The 21442-nt window shown below is 35.5% G+C and overlaps 2 protein-coding genes across 4 annotated transcripts; both read right to left on the bottom strand.

Annotated features, from left to right (window-relative positions):
- Positions 1 to 231: 231 nt before the first annotated feature.
- On the bottom strand, positions 232 to 7337 carry LOC114312712 (protein PHR1-LIKE 1). Of its 3 annotated transcripts, none has more exons than XM_028258994.2 (8): positions 7051 to 7337; positions 5107 to 5904; positions 3935 to 4127; positions 3498 to 3574; positions 3362 to 3401; positions 3011 to 3068; positions 1801 to 1870; positions 232 to 834 (listed from the first exon to the last, which is right to left on the bottom strand). In XM_028258994.2, exons 2-8 carry the CDS (start codon positions 5752 to 5754, stop codon positions 457 to 459), a joined length of 1464 nt encoding a protein of 487 aa, XP_028114795.2. In that variant the 5' UTR covers positions 5755 to 5904; positions 7051 to 7337; the 3' UTR covers positions 232 to 456. The 3 variants fall into 3 exon arrangements, with proteins under 3 accessions (XP_028114795.2, XP_028114796.2, XP_028114797.2); XM_028258995.2 differs by having other exon boundaries at positions 7035 to 7198; XM_028258996.2 differs by having other exon boundaries at positions 6955 to 7178.
- Positions 7338 to 9429: 2092 nt separating this feature from the next.
- Positions 9430 to 16022, bottom strand: LOC114312714 (uncharacterized). Its single transcript, XM_028258999.2, has 3 exons — positions 15783 to 16022; positions 13633 to 15565; positions 9430 to 10070 (listed from the first exon to the last, which is right to left on the bottom strand). The coding sequence occupies exons 2-3, from the start codon at positions 15202 to 15204 to the stop codon at positions 9687 to 9689; spliced, it is 1956 nt and encodes a 651-aa protein (XP_028114800.2). The 5' UTR covers positions 15205 to 15565; positions 15783 to 16022; the 3' UTR covers positions 9430 to 9686.
- Positions 16023 to 21442: the final 5420 nt, after the last annotated feature.

Below are 21442 nucleotides of genomic sequence, written 5' to 3'. Positions count from 1 at the left end.
TCACCCCACAGGGGCACAGAATTTAAGATATCAATTCTATTATTCTAAGCAGTACTAAACAATTCACATTTATACTCATCAGCGTAGTGAAACTTCAAACTTGATCTTGGAGAGAGATCTACTTCAACCTTAAACATGATTGACTTCACAAGGAGTTGTGATTAGTCCGTTATAGATATACAAAATAGATGGTAATAATGAAATAAAACCACCAAAAGACCCAAAACATAATTGCACAAAAGATTCCTACAGATGTATTCACAAGCACATATATACAAAGAAGCCTTCTTTCCCAGTTTAGAGAGTTAGTTTGCTTATTTGCTAAATGAAAAAAAAGAAAAAAAAAAGAAAAGAAAAAAAGAAGCACCATTTGCTACTTGAAAGAATGTCCAAAGTTCCCACCATTCTTTGAGTTGATCGACAAAGTACATGCCACACAACTAACACAACACCAGTTTAGCTTACGAGCACTGCTGTTTCATCTCCTCTTGCACGCTTCGTAGGTGGAGAAGCAGGCCTCTTAGCATCTGGGTTGAGATCCTTGCCAATCTTGCTTTCAGGTTCCGTTTGTTTCTCAATTGAGTCCTTGGAAATTTCATCTGGTACTGAGCCTGCAATACTTCCACCACTTCCTGCATTGATGTTGTCCTCTTCTTTGGAGGCTTCTAATTTGTTGTTGGCGTGGGAAGATTGCATGACCGTAGGGGGAGGGGGTTCATCTGAATTGGAGGAGGACGCGTTCAACCTCTCATCACCCATCCTCTTCTGCTTCTCAAACATCATTTGCAGGTACCTCCCTTGTTCTTCAATTCGCAACTGCAAATTTCTTTGTATCTGAAGTAAAAAAAAAAAAAAAAATTGCAGGCATAATATCAGAATTAACAGCAAGTCATAGATCCACACACCCTTTCAAAAAATAAAAATAAAAATTGCTGCAGTGACTTCTCATCAAACTTTGCAGCAATCTGTGGGCATAGCAATTGAAAGGAAGTACACCTAAAAATAAAATCAGTATTAAAATCTTTGGAAAAACAACATTTGAAGCCCTCTTGACAAAGAAAAAGAATCTATACAGTATTAAAAATTCATTGCCCAGAGAGACCCATTTGACTTCTAGTGAGGGAGTAAAATGAGCAGTGAGCACTTGTAGAATAGGTACCAATGTGAGTTTCGATCCTTAAATCTCTAATCTTAATCCTTGCAGCCGCAACCTTTTTCCCTTGGGTACAAAAAAGGCAGAAGAATCTCACCATGCACACATAGGATACACAACTTTTCTACGGGTATGAATTTTGATGCCAGTCTTTCAAGGGTTCCATGGCATGCTCAGACGACAAATTTTGTAGAGTATGAATTGCAGTGTAAGTCAATTATGGGTTTCATAGTGTCACTGAAACCATTTTATGTGACAGGAGTTGCTGGGGTATGAAACACTGCTATACCATTCGCCATTCATGCTGCTACTATAGAAAATATATTAAGCCCAGATCTTTACTATATGGAGTCAATTTTATTCAACACATGAGATCAATGGATAGCTTGTTAGAAGGAAATAAATGGATTGAAAGACGCATTCTTCCAAATGAAAAGCAAGTATAAACTTCTCATTCAACTATCATGAGAAATGAATAGTCAGCATAACTACGCAATATATCAAAATTATCAAGGTCTCAATGAAATCTGAAATATATTCCCAATTATGCTCCTAAAGGCGCCTTTTCAATAATCTGAATGACCAGCAATAGAAGCTCCAACTTAAGCAGTAACTACCCAATTGGATACCGAGTATCAAAGGCATACCTCGAGTTGTTCATGGAGCCGTTTCTGAACTTCCATCTGCATTCGCAATGCTTCAGTAATCCCCATACTCCTGTTTTCAAAATCAGAGGAACAGCGTTCTGTTTCAAGTCTTCAGTATAAGAAACACAAAATAAAACTTTACAATGTAACTTTATATACAAGGGCTAGAAATCCCTGCCAAGAATGTATTATACCAGCTAAAAAAAACACACCCGAAAAAAGAAAAAAAAAAAAAAGGGTAGAAGAAGAAGAGGAAAAATGCATTATTTTTCACCTAGCCAAACAAGCAGAAATAACTTCGAAAGTAATACTATATATAAATGGATTTTCCACCAGATATTCTTACCATCAGACACAAAGGTAGTGGGATCCACAACAACAAAAACATATAGGACCCATGCCTCTGTGTCCAGGGGCTAAGAAAATCAAGTAAGAAATTTGTTAATGTATAGCATTTTTCAAACTTTATTACAAGAAGCAACTTTAACTTAAAACAGATGCCGAAAGACAGAAACCAAAATGCTCATAGCAAGAAAGTTGATATCCAAGAACTAGTACACAAAAGAATCAAGAATTCCGAAAATGGATGACAGAATTTAGCAAGAATGTAACAAGTCTACACTTCTAATTCTTTCGATGATTATAAAGAGTTTCTTGACATCAATGGATCTCCTAACAAAAAAATTACATTGACCACAAGGGTTGGCAATGAAGTGGCTTTTGGTGAGAGCAACCTCAAATTTAACTCCACTCAAAAAAACCTAAAAAAAAAAAAGGGCCAGCCTCAACATGAGCCAGCCTCTAATTCAAACTATACCAAATCCATACCTAATGTCATTTAGGTGCAAGTTACCAATCTAATGTCACAAAATAAGATTTTTAGAAGCCACCAATTGCTTCCTCACATAGTTTATGAAATTTCTTTAAACCTTTTCCAAAATGACTGTCAGAAAATAGAAGACATAAATCACTAAACATTTTTAATGAGAAAGAGTAAAAGGTCTCACTTTCAAGGCCAAGTTACTTATCGATCATAGTTACAGAGAAGCAACATACTGTAAACTAGAAATTGAGCTTGTCAACTTTTGAAACATGTACAGCATGAAGTAGTTCCTCTGAAGCAAAAGGGGGTAAAGAATGACATACAGATTTCACTATGATGTTATCTGAGAAACTTTCCAGGTAAGGAAAGATGTATAAACAAACTTACGTTTTCAAATCCAAAGATGTAATGTCCTCAACAGGAGTTGACTTTTTCTCTGAAGTTCCTGCAGTACAAATAGACAACAAAATTATCTTAGACTACTGTGTCATATATATATACTGGAGGTGCATGAGAAAGAAAAATATAAATGCACAAATTACTACTTTTTTTTTTTTTTTTTTTTTTTCTTTCTATCTTTTTTTTTTCCCCCTAATAAGATGATAAGTTGGCTTCTTCATATACAAGAGCAACAGTTCACATAATCAATAAATGCAGCAAGCATGAGAACGATGTGCCAATATGAATGATGTTATCTCTGCTATGACAAGTTTGAAGTCTAATAAGTTGAGTTAGTACCTTCTGATGACTCCGGTTTGTATCTGGCTGTTCTATATTTCTGAAATGTAAGAAAAGCACATCCAATTAAATTTGGCGAGTTCACAATCATTTTGGAAAGGGAAGCAGAATCAATATTAAAAAAACTTATCCATACCTGCAGGTGGCTTTTAACATGATAGATGGTCAGGCCTTCAACGTTCATGAGCTTCAGCACACCCTTTGGAGTAGCTCCTAAGTTAAAATCACGAGTCAATGCAATGAGAAACACCATGATTCCACAAACCCTTTTTTTTTTTTTTTGTTAATCAGTTGAAGGTTTAATTTATATTAAAAAGGCACCATACGGGGTGTCACCCATTTACATCACCATGATTCCTCCAACCTTATTGAGATCACAATTATTATTATTATTATTTTGATCGCCGAAAGCCAGTTGTTAGTTATTAATGTTATATTAATTCCTAGAAGAGTTGAACCCCAATCTCTCCCATGCAAAAACATCCAAGTGTTGCCTCCACACCACTAGGCCATGAGGCCATTGGCAAAAAAAGTATTAAATAAAAAAAATTTAAAAAAAGGGAGGGTACGCACTTTCACTACCACCAAGCTTATTGACAGCTTCCACAAAGGATTCATGAAGTTCAGGCGTCCAGCGCATGCGGGGTTTGGTCTGGGCTGCACTGGCTAAGGGGCTAACAACACGACAAGTTTCTCCAGATGGTGCAGATTGATGAAGATGAAGTTGGGCCTGGTGCGCAGAAATATCCGTAGATGGTTCTATCACCTGGTATGCCATTCAAAAGTAAAATAATAATCTTGGATAAGAAAGAAAACAGTAGCAACTCTAGTGAAGTGATGCCAGACGGCTGACAAGAGGAGTAACCAAAAGAAAAGAAAAGAAAGACCAAGCACCAAAAAAAACAGGTACAAAGAAATCAAAATCAAGGCATCTTGGGTATAGATTGTCCCCTCCCATATTAAGCCTCTAGCTGAGCTTCAAAATGGTCAAAGGGAGAGCAGAAAACATATATAAATATAGCATTTAAATGGATTTTTTTACCAACCCCTAGTGATTTAGAAACAAATTTCTTGGACCCAAACACTTTTAAACTTATTTGCCAACCTAGGTACTTTCTGAAATTGTGTTTTCAAAACGTGATAGCATGAAGCCAAAACACAACTTCAGAAAATTGAGATACTGAAGTCATGATGTCATCACAAGATTTCATCCTTTTAGAGCTTCATGCTTTGTATAGACTTTCACTTTCATACACACAATTCACAAGCAGGGGGAGGCCTAGGAGAAACAAGTATTGAATGTAAAAATGAGGAAAAAATAAATGAAATTATGGGATGGTTTCTACATCACAGTTCAATGTTGGAATTTTATTTCTTCTGTATGGCTGAGGCAAATCATAGGCATCAAACATAAGACAGGCATCCAGGCATGAGTAATTTTAATTCAAAAAATCTAAAAGTAATTTCAACTTTAAACACTATAATACAATTTAGGAGGTATTTTTTTTTATAAAAATAAATAAATAAATAATAAAAGCTAGAAAAAAACTACAGGATGGTTTATATATCTCAGTTCAATAGTTAGAACCTATAGAACTGATGGAGGCACATTATAGGCATCAAACATAAGACAGGCATCCAGGCATTAGATGCAATCCATAAGCAACTAAAATTAAAGGGTGAGCCTCACTCTAACATATCTCAGTCCCACACAAATAAATCTCATTCTAAGTTGAGGAACAAACCTTTGGTTTAGGATGATCTTGTACATCATCAACCAGAATGTCACTCCAATTTGAGTCTAGAGTATCATCAACAGTGATTAACTGGTCTGCCCATTCCTGCCAATCAGTTCTCTTAACATGGTCTTCAGATGCCATTACGCCAGTGCTGCTTTCGACCTGACCATTATGGACATGTACGTTTTCTGGAAAGTTGAGGAAGTCCTGCAACGAATCTGGAGTCCAGGACATATCATTGTCTTCCTTCGGGTAATTAATTAATTGTGTGGATCGTACACCTGAACGAGAAGAACGGATTGCTGGCAAAGATGCTGCATCACTAGATGTTTGAGAAATGAACGGAGAATTACTGGGACACCTTGCTTGAGGTGAAACTGAAGAGAAATGAACATCTGTGGAGAATCCAGAACCCGATGAGAACAAGTGCCCAACTGCACCACTCTTAGAAGCCAATGGACTTGATAGAGGAGAAATTGGATGTGTCATCATTTCCCGTTCTGAGGAAACCTGAAACGAATCTGGCAATTTGGGATACTTCTCTTCCGAATAGGTAGGAAATGAAGACATGGCTCCAGAAACACCCATGTTACTCATCTGCTTTTCACCAGATATCCGAAGAAATAAAGGAGGTCGCATGTCCATTTTGGTCATATAAATTACAAATGCCAAACAGCATCAATGACACATCTTCTAACTAATAGCTTACTGTTTGTTAACACAAGGAACAATTTTTAGAACCCAATCATTGATATCTGTCAAGATCAGTACCACTCAGGATTATGGCTTGTATGCTTGTAGGACCTGCCAAGAAATAAGAAACTAGCATATCAACAAAATTGAACAACATAAGATAGATGCTAAGCAGGTGAAAGAAAATTTGTGTTTTACTTTATTATTAACCTTGTGACACTAAGCCTAACTTTATTTTAAGGCTTTTATCTTCAATGAATTTAAAACAAAAATATTATAGTTTTTACTTTAGGCTTAATCATTGCCCAATTAAGCAATTCTATAGAAGCTTTCCAATATTTCTATCAAAATTGAAATGATGTTGAAGCCAACTCATTTATCATTATGACAGATATCCATGGAACTAAAGCCACTCAAGTCTAAGAACTAGAAACTTCTAAAGCAAAAGAAGAGAAAAAAGAAAAAAGAAGGTTGGGGAACCAATTCAAAAAAAATTAAATTAGAGTTTTTATCCATATTCAAAAGCCAAATTAGGATTAAAATGGTCAGTAGAGACCTTTAAACAAATGTAACTCAAGCCACTAAAGGTTGAAGGCATAGCTTTTAAGATAGAACGGAGAAGTCACCAAATTAATTAAAATAAACACTGGGTTTCAATCACTAGAGCTTGTCCTTTGAAAATACAAAATCAATAATATAACTAAACTTCTCAAGGTTGTTCAATAAAAATAAAAATAAAAATCACTTCAGAAAACAATCATCAAACCAAGAGATGATTAAAAACTCAACAGGATCCGAAATAATCAACAGAAAACACAAGAGAAAATTGTAAACAACAAATCAATAATTCAGAAAATCATCAGCCAATCAAAACCTGAATTCCCACAAAGTGGGTCACGTACCCATCACCCCAAACAACTCCATTTTGCAAAATTCTCACTTTTCAAGGTTCAAAAACACATCCAAAAAATATACACACATAGCATATAAATAAACCACAACATGAGTTGAGTCCTCCATGAACGAAATCAAAGATCCAAACCCAACTCAACAATCACATAAAAAACACGAATTAACCCAGACCCACTTATAATTCAAACAAAATCAGATCAAAACCCAAACAATTAGCAACAAAACACAAGCACAAATGAAAAAACCCACAAAGCCAGCGTCGATACAAAGAGGTAAAGCTGAAGAATTCGAGATGGGTATGTTGAAATTCAACACAAGAAACATCGTACTAGATAAAGATTGAACCTTAGGACGCTGCAAATTGAGTATGAGAGTTCTTTGGCGGCTGAGGAATCGCACGCAATTTGGGAGTTCCAATGGCAATGTCTCTCACGCAACTCTCAATTTCGAGTGAATGAATGAATGAAATAATCATGAATTGATGTGATGATATATGAGGCCGTGTTGCTTTAGGGAAACAGTTATTACCTGCTTTTGATCAATCTTCTTTCATTGATTATCAACCGCTGATTTCACACTAAAATTTGACAAATCTGATCGATGGAAAATCAACTGTGATTGATGAGAGAGATATTAAAAAAATGGTGGTCGTACGGTTAGAGTAGTGCTCCCCCCGACCGAAAATGATTAGTGGGACCCACTTTCGAACAGCCGTCGTTGCTATTGCCAAGGAAATGGTTCCTATTGACAGAAAAGAGTACAAGCTTTTAATGCCTAAATAGAAATTGACAAGTGACTAATAAGTGATGGTTATTTTGTATTTTTGTTTCGTGCACCAAAACAAAAGACTTACCTGAGGCCCCCTTGTAATGAAAGACTATGCCAACATTCCTATTACAAGAAGTGATAGATTGTTGACAATTGTGGTTTATGCTACCATTAGGAGACGAAGACAATCTAACTTTGTTCCCTGTCAATATCAAAATTCTTGTATTGGTAATTCTCTCCCAAAAAAAAATCAAATAAAAGGAATAATTGCATTTGGTTTATTTATACAAAAATGCTTTGTACCTCCAGTTTTTCAGACCCCCAAGTGATCCCCAGTGTTTTCTTATTGGCTGAAAATTTTTTTTTTTGTTTTTTTTCCTTCTCTCTGCCAATCACAGAGCCCCACGTGGAGTGGGGGTGCTGGGGGTCACCCCACTGGGGGTCCCCAGCACGGTTGTTATTTATAAGGGTAAAATAAATTTTTGGTTTCTAAAATATGTTATTTGTGTCATTTTGATTTGTCTTTTAATTTTGTTAAGTCTGTCTTAAGACATAAAATATGACTTTATTTTATCTTCAAATTGTACAGTACTGACGAAAATATAGATATTTTGAATATTATATCTTAACCCATATTATTGTTGAAAAAGATCATACAAAAAGAAAAAAAAAAAAGAAAAAAAGAAAGAAAAATAATCACTATGATTGGTTTCAATTTTTAGAATTTACTTTTCAGAAAATTTTAATTTTTCAGTTTTCGTATTTTTTTGTTTTCACTGATTTTTTTTAATATTTTTTTAATTTTAAGTCACACCTAACATAAATACACTTAAAAAATATAATATTTATGAAAAAAAATCTTTAAAAAATTCACTAAATACCAAAAATACAAAAAATATAAAAAATTCAGTTTTTTTTTTTTTTGCATTTTTTAATTTTTTAAAATATTTTTTCACAAATATTTTACTATTTGAATACATTTAAGAAAGGTACAGCTTAAAAATAAAATTAAAAAATTGCTTAGAATTTTAAAAATATTTATTAAAAACAAAAAAATACGAAAAATAAAAAACTCAATTTCCAAAAAATTGAAACCAAATATACGAAATGATTTTTTGGTACCATACTATAAAATATTCTCAATGGATCTGGATAAGAGAAATATAATTATTGACCACAAAAGAAAGGAAGAAGCAAATAAAGAAGCACGAAATAAAATAAAAGAAAGAGACAAAATAATGATTTTTTTGTACGATACTAAAAATCATTCTCAATAGATCCGAATAAGAGAAAAATAGAATCATTGATCACTAATGAGTGAAAATCATATACAAAAAATAAGATGAATTTTGTAATTTTTATCTCACAATATGACCCTTATTTATCATTAAATTTGACCATTCTAACTTGTTTGCTTATCGCTATAATTAAACTTACCCCTGAAATTGACTCAACTTATCGTCCAATATAATCATACTTAAAATTTCTTTTAATTAGAGATACCATACCTATAACAACTAGTTGGACCCTCAAGGATATTGACAGTTAAGTATCCAAAAAAAACCAAAAAACAAACGAAGGTATATCGACAGCTGAAACATTTTCCAACCACAAAGGTTTATCATATGATCACATAAGACTTCTTGCTATGCAGTATCAAAGCACCTTGCTAGGTCCTTCAAATCCTGGCAACATTTTAATCAAAACCTAAACAAACAACCCTGTCCGTCCGATCTAGATGGCTCAAAAACTTCAATCACACGTTTAAGATAAATAATAATACTAAGCTGCAACTCAAGGGCTCTGTTCAGAAAATTGCTTCACATAAATTTAATTTGCTCCATTTCTGATTACTTCAGAGCGCTACCAAAGTTTGTAAAATCGTTGTTCAACATGAAGAAGCGCTTTCTAATAGCTGCATGATTAAGAATTTAGGGTGCTTGTCTAGTCCCAGCCTTCAAAAGAATCCAATCACAAATGTAAACTAGATAATCACAGATATATAGTAGATACATGGAGAGGTTTCAAAAGAACTAGAACAAAGAAAACAAAAAAATATTAAAGAACGAAGAATATCTTGTTCCTCAACAATTTCACATCGCATAAAAATACAACAATGAAACAAAATAACTATCCCAAGAGTCATGGTACATTGGTACCGCATATAAGGGAAGAATTGAGGTCGGTGTTTTAAGGAATGGTTTTTACCTCATCTACTCTTCCAAATCCTTGCTTGCCTGGCGTCCACTGTCCCCGCTTTTAGCTGCTGTTTGTTTCCTATGTTTCCTGTTCTTTGCTTTCTTCGCTTTCATACGACGCTTCTTCTCATTGGCATCAACCCACGCATAGTCAGATGGTATTTGGAAAGAGTCAATTTCATCCCTGAAGCTGCGGCCTTCACTGTCACTTGATTGCCCGCCACGGCTCCCTCTCATCCACGACATCCATGATGTTGACCCTTCCGATTCCTTAGATTTGGCATCTTCAAAATGCATAGGGCTGGAAGGAGGGGTTGAGAACTCTTCCATCTGCTGAAGCTCCTCGAACTTTGTAAAAGTGATGAGGACTCTAATGGTTGGAACAATAGGGACAGCAATCTGCAGTTGAGAAAACCCGTGATTATTTTAGTAGGAAAGAGCCAATAGTGAAATACAGTAATGTGAAGAACTAATCATCAGATGCAACAGTTCTTTTTGCAAATGACACAACAAATTATAGAATCCATGATATACGGTGAGTTTATAGAACATTTCTCCCAATAAATATTCTACTGATATAGAATCAGGAAATATCAATGCAATAGCTAAATGCATCTATGGAATTGTGCCCAGAAAGCGGAGTGAATAGGCCAATTTAGTAAATTACTACCAATTTTAAAAATAGCAAGTTATTGTTTAATCTCTGGCGTAACTCCACGAAATTAAATATCATCAAAACTCTAAATGTTTTGAATTGTTAATAAATTCATGAAGCTGCTAGACTATTTCTTAGATTTAGGAAAAAATAATTGGCAACCTTCCCACCAATGTAAAAGAGCAACAATGTCCAAATTCAACATGGGTTAAGGTATTGAAAGAAGACATGGTCACTTAAGGCTTAAATGATGGTTTAGCCATTAATAGAGCAAATTGGAAAAATGAGATTCATGTAGGCTACCTCAAAGTTGCTGGGACAGTTGAGATTCATAGCATTAGAATTTCAAAACACAATTCGAATATCAAATTAACAACTATACATTCAGCTTATGACATTATTTACAGGCTTTACCCTTCCACACACTCATTCTTCTTAATTATGATACCCTCAATGTGTTTATATAACTAGTGATCAGAAATACAGCAAACTAAGGATATGTTGTCCTTTTTTCTACCATTATATGTTGCAGTAAACTTTCACTACCTCCTCCCCTTTAACACCGCAGTTGCCTTGGACTTAAAAAAAACCCAAATAATCTTCACTTATTTTCTTCTTTACTGAAAAAAACACAGACAAACTATCAATTTATTACACAAGGAGTTTTTCTGTTTGTTTCCCCCTTATTTCTCTTTCTTTTTCTGTTTATCTACCATAGAAGTTTCCTGCAAGTGGCACCCAACTTCAACTTCTATGATTCCTCCAACCATATTAAGGGGTGCTGGATTCTACCAATTTTTCTTCAATTTCCCAGTAACCATCACGAGTTTCAAAAAAGGCACGCATATTCTCTCCAAAAACTGCATCCACCATTACACTTCCAAGTGTTTTTTTTGTTTTTTATTCATTTATTTATTTTTATAGCAATTTGCTCACACAAATTTAGAAAATACAATTAACTAGAAAAAACAGCAGTGACTTGAGCCACAGGTGTGTTTTCTGTGAGTAAATGATGGTGCCTCAGTCACTTCCATAACCAAACGCAATTCAAAAACTTGGAAGGTAGTTCCAATAGCCAATTTAGCCTTCTTGAAAAAGAGCATTCAAGAAAGTAGACAACACCACTCCCATTTTGAGGCGTGAAATACCATCAAAAGAATCCAAGCACATGGGAGAACCACTGCTAAAACTTCTACCATGTTCTGCTCAAAATATTAGACTATCACTAGTTGGATCCATCTGTATGAACTTACTTCGATGTAGTTTGCACTGAAGAGTCATTTAAATTGTCATCATGATCTAACAAGTACATTACAGAACAGGCAATCAGTCAAAAGTACAAATATGAACCAAAACCAAACTGACCCGGCCTTTTTCCCCCGATGAAACTAATATGAGCTGTAAAATTTGTGTACTCTGATGACTTATCAAAAAAAAATTGTCCACTGAAGAAAATCATGTTCAACACCACAACAAGAGATTTTCTACAGCCTATAACAAATTCCATCAGTCTGGAAAGAAGATGAGTCAAAGTAAATAATACCAAAATTTCCCATCTAAAATCCCAGTCTCTAAGAATCACAGTAATGGTCTGGCTAAAGTGTATCAGCATAAAAAAGTTTAAATGCCATGGCAAACTGCTCATTAGAGTGGCATGCCCAATTCAAAAGCTAGGCCAAATTGCCAGATTTCCCCCCCAATAAATATGATTTGCATGTTTATCACACCCACAGGGAGATCTGCATCCAAGAAAAGTGAATATGTCGATCATATCCAGAATGTCCTTTGAGGGTTCACACTCTGTACTCAATACAAACCCTTTAGGTCACTAAAGTGTCTAAACATTGTAAACTCCTATATCAAGATTTCTCAGCCAAAGATTTATAAGGCGTATCACATATATCAGCAATTTTGCAAGCCTCCTTAGATCATTACAGTGACACACCACAATCATCATCTTATTCAGGATCCAACATGACCTAAGAAAGCAGAGGACAAAAAAAAAAGAAGAATAATCCTAGCATGTCACACCAAAATTGATCAACCAATTTATAATTGCAGTTAGTTATTGATTGACAAGGAAGAGTAACAAAGGCAAATGGTCAATAAGGTAAATACAAGATTTCATGCTGTTGAGGGAAAGACAACTTCTTAGGAGGAAGGGCTGGTTGTGAAGATTCTTGTTAGCTACAAAGACAACTTTTTACTTTGATCTAATCTCTTTCTTTCCACCCCAACCCCCCCCCCCCCCCCCCCCTTTCCCTTATTTTTGGAGTGATCATGCTTGAGAAGCACTTTTTTCTTTTTTCTTCTTCCTTTTTCTTTAATAAATTCCTTTCAACTATAATTTAATGTAATATCCTAAAATCAGCCCTTAAGAAAGATGCACATGTTAAGAGACACTGTCCTCTCTCAGAGAGAGATTAAAGATTTAAAAAATGTAGCATCTTTCTTAAACTTTCAAGGACTGAGGAAAGAAAGTATTATTCAAGGCCAGCTGCTGATTAGTTGGGAGGTGTAAGGTTTCAATCATCGTCAATTGCATGAATAGAATAAAGATAGTGTTTGAAAAACTAGATGAAGTATCTAAAGATCTCAAAATAGAATGGCAATTTTTTTTGCATAAATACAATGGCAATTGTTCATATAAAACATAGAGGAACAAGAATTAATAGATGTGTAAAGTCCATAAGCAATTTATTAGTCAGTATTGAAGTCTAAAAAAAAGAATCCTAAAAAAAATTAATCTCTTTAATAATCAAGGAAATCTAGCATCAATAGATGAGAGCTAGAAGGCAAAGGCCTAAGACATTTCCAATAACGAACTGAGGCACAATTATGTTTATATGCATGAGCCCTAATCATACTCTCATAAGGAAAATATGAATCATATCCAAATTAAGTAGAAGCATATCACTATTTTAATTTTTCACAGAGAGCATGCTATTTGATATCACAATTGGAAGCATCCCAACAAGTTTGGATTTATCAAGTTCGTAACATGATTCAACAAGCATAGAGTAATGGTATATCCAGCAGATATACTCACCAAATGTTTTCACCTATAGGCAGAAGGTAGTGGGATGCACTTGATCATATTCAGTGGGTCCCACTCCTTGCGTCTATCAGTGAGAAATAAGGCAATTTCAAACAGGTGAATATAGGATATCATCTTAGTAGTGGGAAGCACCATAATGATATTTGCTAGTAAAAGAAGAAAATACAATTGTGCTGGAGAAAGAAGCAATGATAGGAAGTATGTACTACCAGAATCAAACATGCAAACAAAAAGAGTTCACTATTTACCTTAACAGGAAATGTGCCTTGAGGCAGTTTAGTAGTTAAAAGCTCCCTCAGTCTCCTAACAGCTTTCACTTTGTTGGCTAAGATGTCAAGTAAAGGCAAGAGCTCTTCCGTCTTCAGAGGGAAATCCGGGGTCAACCACAGAACAGGCCTTAAACCCTTTTTATACTCACTCTCACTCTTAGGCTCACTTGTGGCCCCCTTCAGCTTTTTCTTCTTGCTGCATTTATCTTTACTCTTTTTAGTATCGACCATATCCTCCCTAGGAAACTCAGAGGATGATCTTTGACCATCATTAGGTCGCTGGTTGCTACCTTCTGGGGCCAACTTTGAGAACTTCTTCAGAATTTTTGAATCATCACCACCTCCATGTTTCGAACCTTTCTTATTCCAACCAAACCAACTCTTCTTCTCTTTTGATTCAGCATTTTCATAGGAACAGCTATCACCATTTGCATGGCCATCCTGAACCCCACGGTCCTCATCCTCACAAAGAACATCTGAGTTTCCCATGCGAAGTGCAGAATCTAACTGCATCCTTTCTTCAGCTGTCAATACATCATCATCATGCTCACCTCCATTTCCTGTCCTTTCATCATCATCTACAGAAAAAAGCTCCTCATCAGTCATAGCACCAGGGACCCGCCTCGATTTAACACTCACCATCACATGAAGCATATCATAGATCTTTGCCTTCCAATTTCCAACCACCTCAGTTCTCTCTTGCCGCCTCCAATTTAGATGGGGAACCAGCTCAGCCTGAGTAACATCAATACCTGGCCTATACATGTTTGTTTGAGACATCAAGGCCACTTCATGGGCAACTTCAGCTTCTGTCGGTTGAGCACCTGCTCCCTCCAATGCATTTGTGATTTCTTTTTCTTTATGAGCAAGCACAATCAAAGATCCAGGAGGCAAAGATATATTCCCATCCTCAGAAGAATATCCCTCTCCAAGGAAGAGGAAAGTCTGATCAGACCGTTGAATTCGGAACCCATCAAAGCCAGCAAGGGTCATATCAACACGGAAATTGGAACCACGCTTCCAAATTCGATAAGTGTCCGACGGTGCAATTCGACCAATGAACGGAATAACTGAGCTCTCAAAATGGAAAGTTATCTCCATGTAGAAATCAAGAATTCGAGTTGCTGAAGCGACTATGCGAGGTAGTCTACGGCACCATTTGGCCCAGGCAAGAGGCTGGTAGTACCGAGCAATGATCATAGCAATATTTTCTTCTCTGCTACAAACTGCTTCTTGGAGAGCGCTCCAGCCATTCTCATTCTGGAGACTCCAATCAGCACCTGCTGCCATTAAAATCTCAGCGGAGATCGGATCCCTTAGGTGCACCGCAAGATGCAGAGGAGTGTCACGGCCCGGAACATCTCGGCGATCAATAACTGCCGATACAGCATCAGCTTCAAGCTCGGCCGCAAGAGATTCATCTTCAGTGTTAACTTCTCCGGCCTTTGCCAGCTGAGGTACGGTTGAGATAATTTTCTTGAGGGTAGCATAGTCACGGCGTGCAACTGCCATGTGAACAGGACTATGGGCATACTTTGAACAATCTTCCATTGATTCTTTACTGTTCTATTATTTAAACAAAGCTATAATTTCTCCCATTATTCTTCTAAATTCAAGTAACAGTGCTGAATTCTCATCTTCCACAACAATTCAAACTATTTCTAGGGTTTCACTTCACCCCCTAGAAAAACCCAGAAACCAAAATGGTTTTTAGCCCTGTATAATTACAGTCATTTTTAGATTCACAATTATTAATAGAAACCCTTTCAATGACTCTCAATTAGTTCAACAAATCCAATCCAAACCGTAATCAGAAATTCCAATCCCAACTTTACTCTAGAAAATGTGTCACAATCTAAAAACCCGATCTGAATTCTACTCCAGACTACAAACCCTAACCCAGAGCTCAAACCTGAAAATTCACAAACACAATAAAATAAAACAATCAAACAAAATTAATACGCATTTGTTCATACATACTTACATATATATATTTACAAAATATAGGTATTTTCTAAATCTACTTCTTTGTCATACATTGAATTCCTTCCCTTATATGTATGAATGTATATGTACATATATGAATTGAAGCTAGAATGATGAGGAATATAAGGGAGAGAGAGGAGGACCTGAGACGAGAAAATCGAATCAATCGAGTGCGCTTTTTGAGAAGATAAGCTCCGATTCATTCAGATTGTTCTTCGTCTCCGATTGAGCGAGAGAGAGAGAGAGAGATGTGAAATTGGAAAATCACATTTACACACCGTCTGGATCTTCTTCTTCTCTGCAAAGGACTGAAGACATTTTGACGGACCCGACCCGACCCCCGTTTCCCCAAAATATTACTAATTTAAAGAAAATGTCAAAATATTAGATAAATTAATATAAATTATAAATATTGTGAATATTATTTACATTTTGATTTGAGATTTTAAAAATACAAAAACGAGATTTTTTAACTCTAAGTTAAAATAATTAAAAAATCAACTCATATGCCAAACGAAGGTTAACTATTTGATGGGCACCAATCATATTTTGAAGATTGGGCTCATTAAAAGAGTATGCTTAGCTCAGATTTAAAATAAAATTAATGTTCAAGAAAGTATTCAATCACAAGGTAACTAGTTATGGATTAAAAAAAAATTATTTCTCAATGATTTAATTGCTAATTAATGAAAAAAATTTCTCTTCACATTTTAATACTTGTAAAATTTATCATTAATTTATAAATACTTTTTAAAATATAGACTAACATGTATTATCCCAAAAAACCAAAAAACAAAAAAAAAAAAAACTACATTGACCTAAAAAAGACATTTTGTCCATTGAATTGCATGATTAACGCCGCCATTAAAGTTAAGAAATTGTAATCACAAGTTAATGGCACCAACTTCCTCAAAAAAGGAGGAAGCCATTGCAATAGGTGTATAGTCCAAAATGAACCATACTCATTATGGGTGAAGAGCGGATATATCAACCTATTTAAATTGATCGAATTGAACTGATCCGTCATATTTTAGACGGATGTGTGATGACGAACGGACGTTTGTGGATTGATTTTTTTCAATCTGTCTAGTTTTGGACGGATGGCGGATTTGAGGTTCTTTTGACCCCAACCGAACCGCCAAACCTCAAGCACCCTTAGTAATTTGTAAGATTTTGTATTTTTAATTTGTTTAGATATTCTGTTTGTATTTTCAATTGAAAAGAATTTTAAATATTATGTTGAAAAAGAGTTTTCAACTTAAATATATTTTTGGAATTGAAAAAAATAAATGTATTATTTATCTATATTTTTTGGTTTTTAAATCTAGCTTTAAAAATAAAAATAAAAAATATGATATATACTGGTTGGTTTTTGTTTTCAAAAATAGATATCGATGTAACAATGCAGAGGCATACAATCTCTACTATTGCTCTATTCAATGTTTTGATGGTTTGAATTGTTTTTATATTTTAAAAACCACATATTGTAATACTTTATGTAGATGAGACATGCAGTGATTGTAATATTCTAAAGTTTTAAACTTTCTTTATTTTGATAGGACATGCAATGATTGTAATATTTTTTTAAGTCATTAATTGTAATATATATATACATATATATATTTTAGGAAGTGCACAAGTTAAATTATATTAAAAATTTATAACATTTTAAACCGTCAAACTCATTCTCATTCATCCGCCAATCCACTCAATTCACATCCGTCGGATTGGCGAACGGATGCGGATTGATTTTTTTTAATCCACCAATCTAACAGACGGATGGCGAATTGAAAGTTCTATGGCCACAACTAACCTACGCCTAAGCATTCATTTTTCCCAAAATCTCTAAAGTTGAAGATAAATTTTAAGCATACCAGTTTGAAATTCTTTTATTTTGGGTTGTTTTAAAAAATTAGTTACAAGTTGACATTTTAATTTTTTTGATTTTAAAAAATATATATATAAAAAAAATTAAAAAAAAATAATTTGATTTAAAATAAATTAAAAATTAAATAGCGATTTTTTTTTTTTTGAGGACTAAAGCAGCATAGAAATTGCATTAATTATCAGAAGCCTTTCTTACAGAAGTTGCAAGAGAGTAAGCAGAGTGTACCTCGGCTCTATCTACTTTTTCTAGGACAACATATACAAAATTTTTAGAGCATAACAAAATATCATTCAAAAGGGAGTGAAGCTGCCAATCACTATGTTGCTTGAAGGTATGCAAGAGTTGCACCAAAATCAGGCAATCGGTTTGCAAGAGGAGGCACTGGATACCTTGCTGGGATGCCCAACGCATTGCATGGAGAACCGAAGCAGCCTCTGTTTGTTGAGGAGAGAGCATAGGGGGCCCCAAAATGGCTTCATGCTTGACAATGTGGTTATCAGCATCCAGCCAAACCCAAGCCAACCCAGTTCTGTCCATAGCCGAGATCCAAGACCCATCGACAACAATCCGTTGTTGCGGAAAATCTGCAATAGAAAAGGCAGCATTGTGCAGAACAATTTGTGTATCAGTAGGCCTTAGAGCAGCAGAAGTAGCAGATGACATAGTATGAGGAGCATAAGAGTATGGTGACAGAAGGGTGAATAACAATTCCCGAGCTGTGGCTAATGTATGCGCAATGGACACAACTTCAGATCGAAATTCAACCGAATTGCGTTGCAACCATATGGCCCATAATAAGGCAATGGAATGAACTAAAATCTTAACATTTGTAATTTGTTCCACCCAATTCTTGAACCAGGAGGAGAAGGATAATGGGATTCCCACCCCAAAATCTAAGCCTAATACAGACCCACGCCAAACCCGGCGAGAAAAGGGACAGTCAAAAAATAGATGTTCAATAGTTTCCTCATATTCGGCGTAATGGGAGCAGAGAGGATCAACATTGAGCCCTCGTTTCTTGAGTTCGTGCTTAACCGGGAGTATATTGTGTAGACATTTCCACAAAAACAAGGTCCATTTGGGAGGGATCTTTAACTGCCATAATTTTTTCCAGAGGGACCAATCCGGATCAGGCCTACAAGAGTCCGGGAACTGTCGCATTAAGGCCTGCTTGTAGCCTGATTTAACCGAATATTGGCCATGTTTCAAAGGGCTCCAAACAAGTTTATCCTCAAGCGCCTCATGTGGGATGTGAATTGATAAGATGTGAGGGATAACATGGGTAGGAAAAAACACATTTAACAAATCCAGTCTCCACGAAAAAGATGAGGGATCAATGAAATGTTCTACCCGCATTGCAGGACAAATATCAGTCAACCCTCTTCCTCTACAAGGATTGGAGACAATCGGAATCCATTGATCTTCAAACGGGTTGATACTCCGACCATTACCCACGACCCATTGCAGCCCCGACAATAACAATGTACGTCCCCATAATATACTCCGCCAGCCCCAGGATGATGATGAAGAAGGCTGAGCCGCAAAGAAAGAACTTCGTTGACAATATTTGCCGAGTAGAACCTTTGAAAACAATAAATTGGGTGATGACAAGAGCCGCCATGCTTGCTTTGCTAGTAAAGCTTGATTGAAGCAAGTAAGGTTTCGAAATCCGAGACCACCCCAAATTTTTGGAAGGCATAAAGATGTCCATTTTTTCCAAGGTAAACCCGGACCCTTGGGTGAAGCCCAAAGAAACTGGCGGATTATTGCTGTAATCTTATGTTGGAAACAGTCGGGCATGCGAAAAACAGACATGAGATACACAGGAATGGAGTGAAGCACATGTTTTACCAAAATTCCCCTACCTGCAAAATTCAAGAATTCACATTTCCAGCCTTGGAGCTTGGATTGGACTCTGCTCAAAAGAGAATTAAAGATCTCGGACTTAGAACGCCCCGAGAACCCCAAGTAAGCGCCCAAATAGATCCCTGGTTTTGGTACAACTTTAACACCAAAAAGAGAGACGAGCCAGTCCTGGGCTGAAGGTAAAAAATTTGGACTTACGTAAAGTTCCGATTTATGAAAATTGATGCGAAGTCCAGAAAAGCAGAAAAAGGCATTGACAAACCAGTGAAGGCACCAAATATCCGCTGGGTTATAGTGTTGAAAAATAAAACAATCATCAGCAAAGAGCAAGTGAGAAATGGGGGGGGATTTCCGGCTAATGGCAATTCCTCGACAAACATTAAGAGACGCCAAATGAGCAAAGCCTTCCGACAAAACTTGCATAACTAGTAAGAATAAATATGGTGAAAGGGGGTCTCCTTGACGTAACCCCGCCTTTGGTTGGAAAAACGATGAAGGAACTTCATTAATGAGAACGGCAAATTGGACAGTAGAGACGCATTGAGAAATTAATTGTATCAATTTAGGTGAGAATCCCAATTTAGCCATGACAGCCTGAAGAAAATCCCAACTAACGCGGTCATAAGCTTTATTCATATCCAACTTTAACCCAAAACAAGATAAACGCCCCCGCTTATATTTTTTGATATAGTCAAGAACTTCATGGGCCAGCAAGACATTATCCGAAATAAGGCGACCCTTCAAAAAAGCACATTGATTGTCTGAAATTAAGTCCGGAAGCACCGAGCTAAGGCGATTAGCAAGAACTTTAGCACCGATTTTATACATCACATTGCACAAACTAATGGGCCGATAATCATTCACCATAAGAGGACTCTTCGTCTTAGGAATAAGGCAAATGAAGGTTTGGTTGATTGGAATATATAGGTTGCCTGAATTAAGAAACCCCAACACTGCTTCAGAAACCGATTGACCCACAGTCGCCCAATATGTTTGATAGAATCCCGCTATATATCCATCCGGCCCCGGGGCCTTAAATTTCCCCATTTGAAATACAGCAGATCTAATTTCCTCCAAGGAAAAAGGTTGGTCCAGAAAAGTGGAGTTGTCGAGAGATAAATGACTATTCATGACACTAATTAAATTGAAGTGGGAAGGAAAAGAACCTGAGTCCATAGAGTCCATGTGCAAGTTGTTGGAGTCCGGTATAGGTGAAAAGAGTTGCTGGAAATGCTCCACAAAAGCCCGTTGAATGTCCTGCGGATGAGTCAGCACAATCCCATCTTTATCCACTAGCGGTAACCCGTGCTATGCACGGGCAAGTAACAAAAAATGGTAAATAATGTTGAACATGCTAAAAATTAACAATTAAATACTATGATATTAATTTAGATGGGTATTGAAATAATATATTTAGTGATCTTACTATATTTAATTAAATAAATTTTAGAAGAAAAAAATGTTCAATTGAAAATTAAGAGTAAGAGTGGATTCTGTAAATATAAGATATAGATAAAAACAAATTAAGTTTAAATTTGAAGATAAACTAAAAAAAATATATATATATAGATATATATAAGAAAATTAGACAAATCCTAGAAAAATGAGGTAGAGAGAAATTCAGTAATTGACAAAAAAAAAAGTTGAAATTTAAAATTAAAAAATAAGATAAGACAAACTTGAAAAGAAAAATAAAATCTAATATAACTCTAATAACAGAAGAAATGGAGAGGGTAATAATTAAAAAATTAGATAAGAGTGAAATGCCACTTATAATTTTTTAAAATTTGTAAAAAAAAAAACTAAAATAAAATCAAGGTAGTATGTTAAAAATCAGATAAGATTTAAGTGCCACTTATAAATTTTTAAAATTTAAATTTTGTGTAGTTAAAAAATAAGCAATTATGTTATCTTATTATACAAATTTTAGCTCTATTTTGTGTCTACTACCTATAATTTAATCAAATTTTGTCTTCTAAAGCTACTTAATTGAAATAAGAAAGAATAAAAAATTATAAGAATATAGAAAGTGAAAATCAGATAAAAATA

This window comes from Camellia sinensis, chromosome 1 (genome assembly GCF_055761805.1).
Source record: "Camellia sinensis isolate YWXY chromosome 1, ASM5576180v1, whole genome shotgun sequence".
In the NCBI taxonomy this organism is placed as follows: domain Eukaryota; kingdom Viridiplantae; phylum Streptophyta; class Magnoliopsida; order Ericales; family Theaceae; genus Camellia; species Camellia sinensis.
This window is presented reverse-complemented; position numbering and strand designations above follow the sequence as displayed.

Bases quoted from the DNA above. Each gene is read 5' to 3' on its own strand.
- LOC114312712 (XM_028258994.2), bottom strand. From the start codon at position 5,754: ATGACCAAAATGGACATGCGACCTCCTTTATTTCTTCGGATATCTGGT. The intron at 3,575-3,934 runs GTGCGTACCCTC...ATTTTAACTTAG, and splicing joins TAAGCTTGGTGGTAGTGAAA to GAGCTACTCCAAAGGGTGTG. The intron at 1,871-3,010 runs GTAAGTTTGTTT...TTTTGAAAACAG, and splicing joins ACATCTTTGGATTTGAAAAC to GAGTATGGGGATTACTGAAG.
- LOC114312714 (XM_028258999.2), bottom strand. From the start codon at position 15,204: ATGGAAGATTGTTCAAAGTATGCCCATAGTCCTGTTCACATGGCAGTT. The intron at 10,071-13,632 runs GTAAATAGTGAA...TCTCAACTGCAG, and splicing joins AAGGCACATTTCCTGTTAAG to ATTGCTGTCCCTATTGTTCC.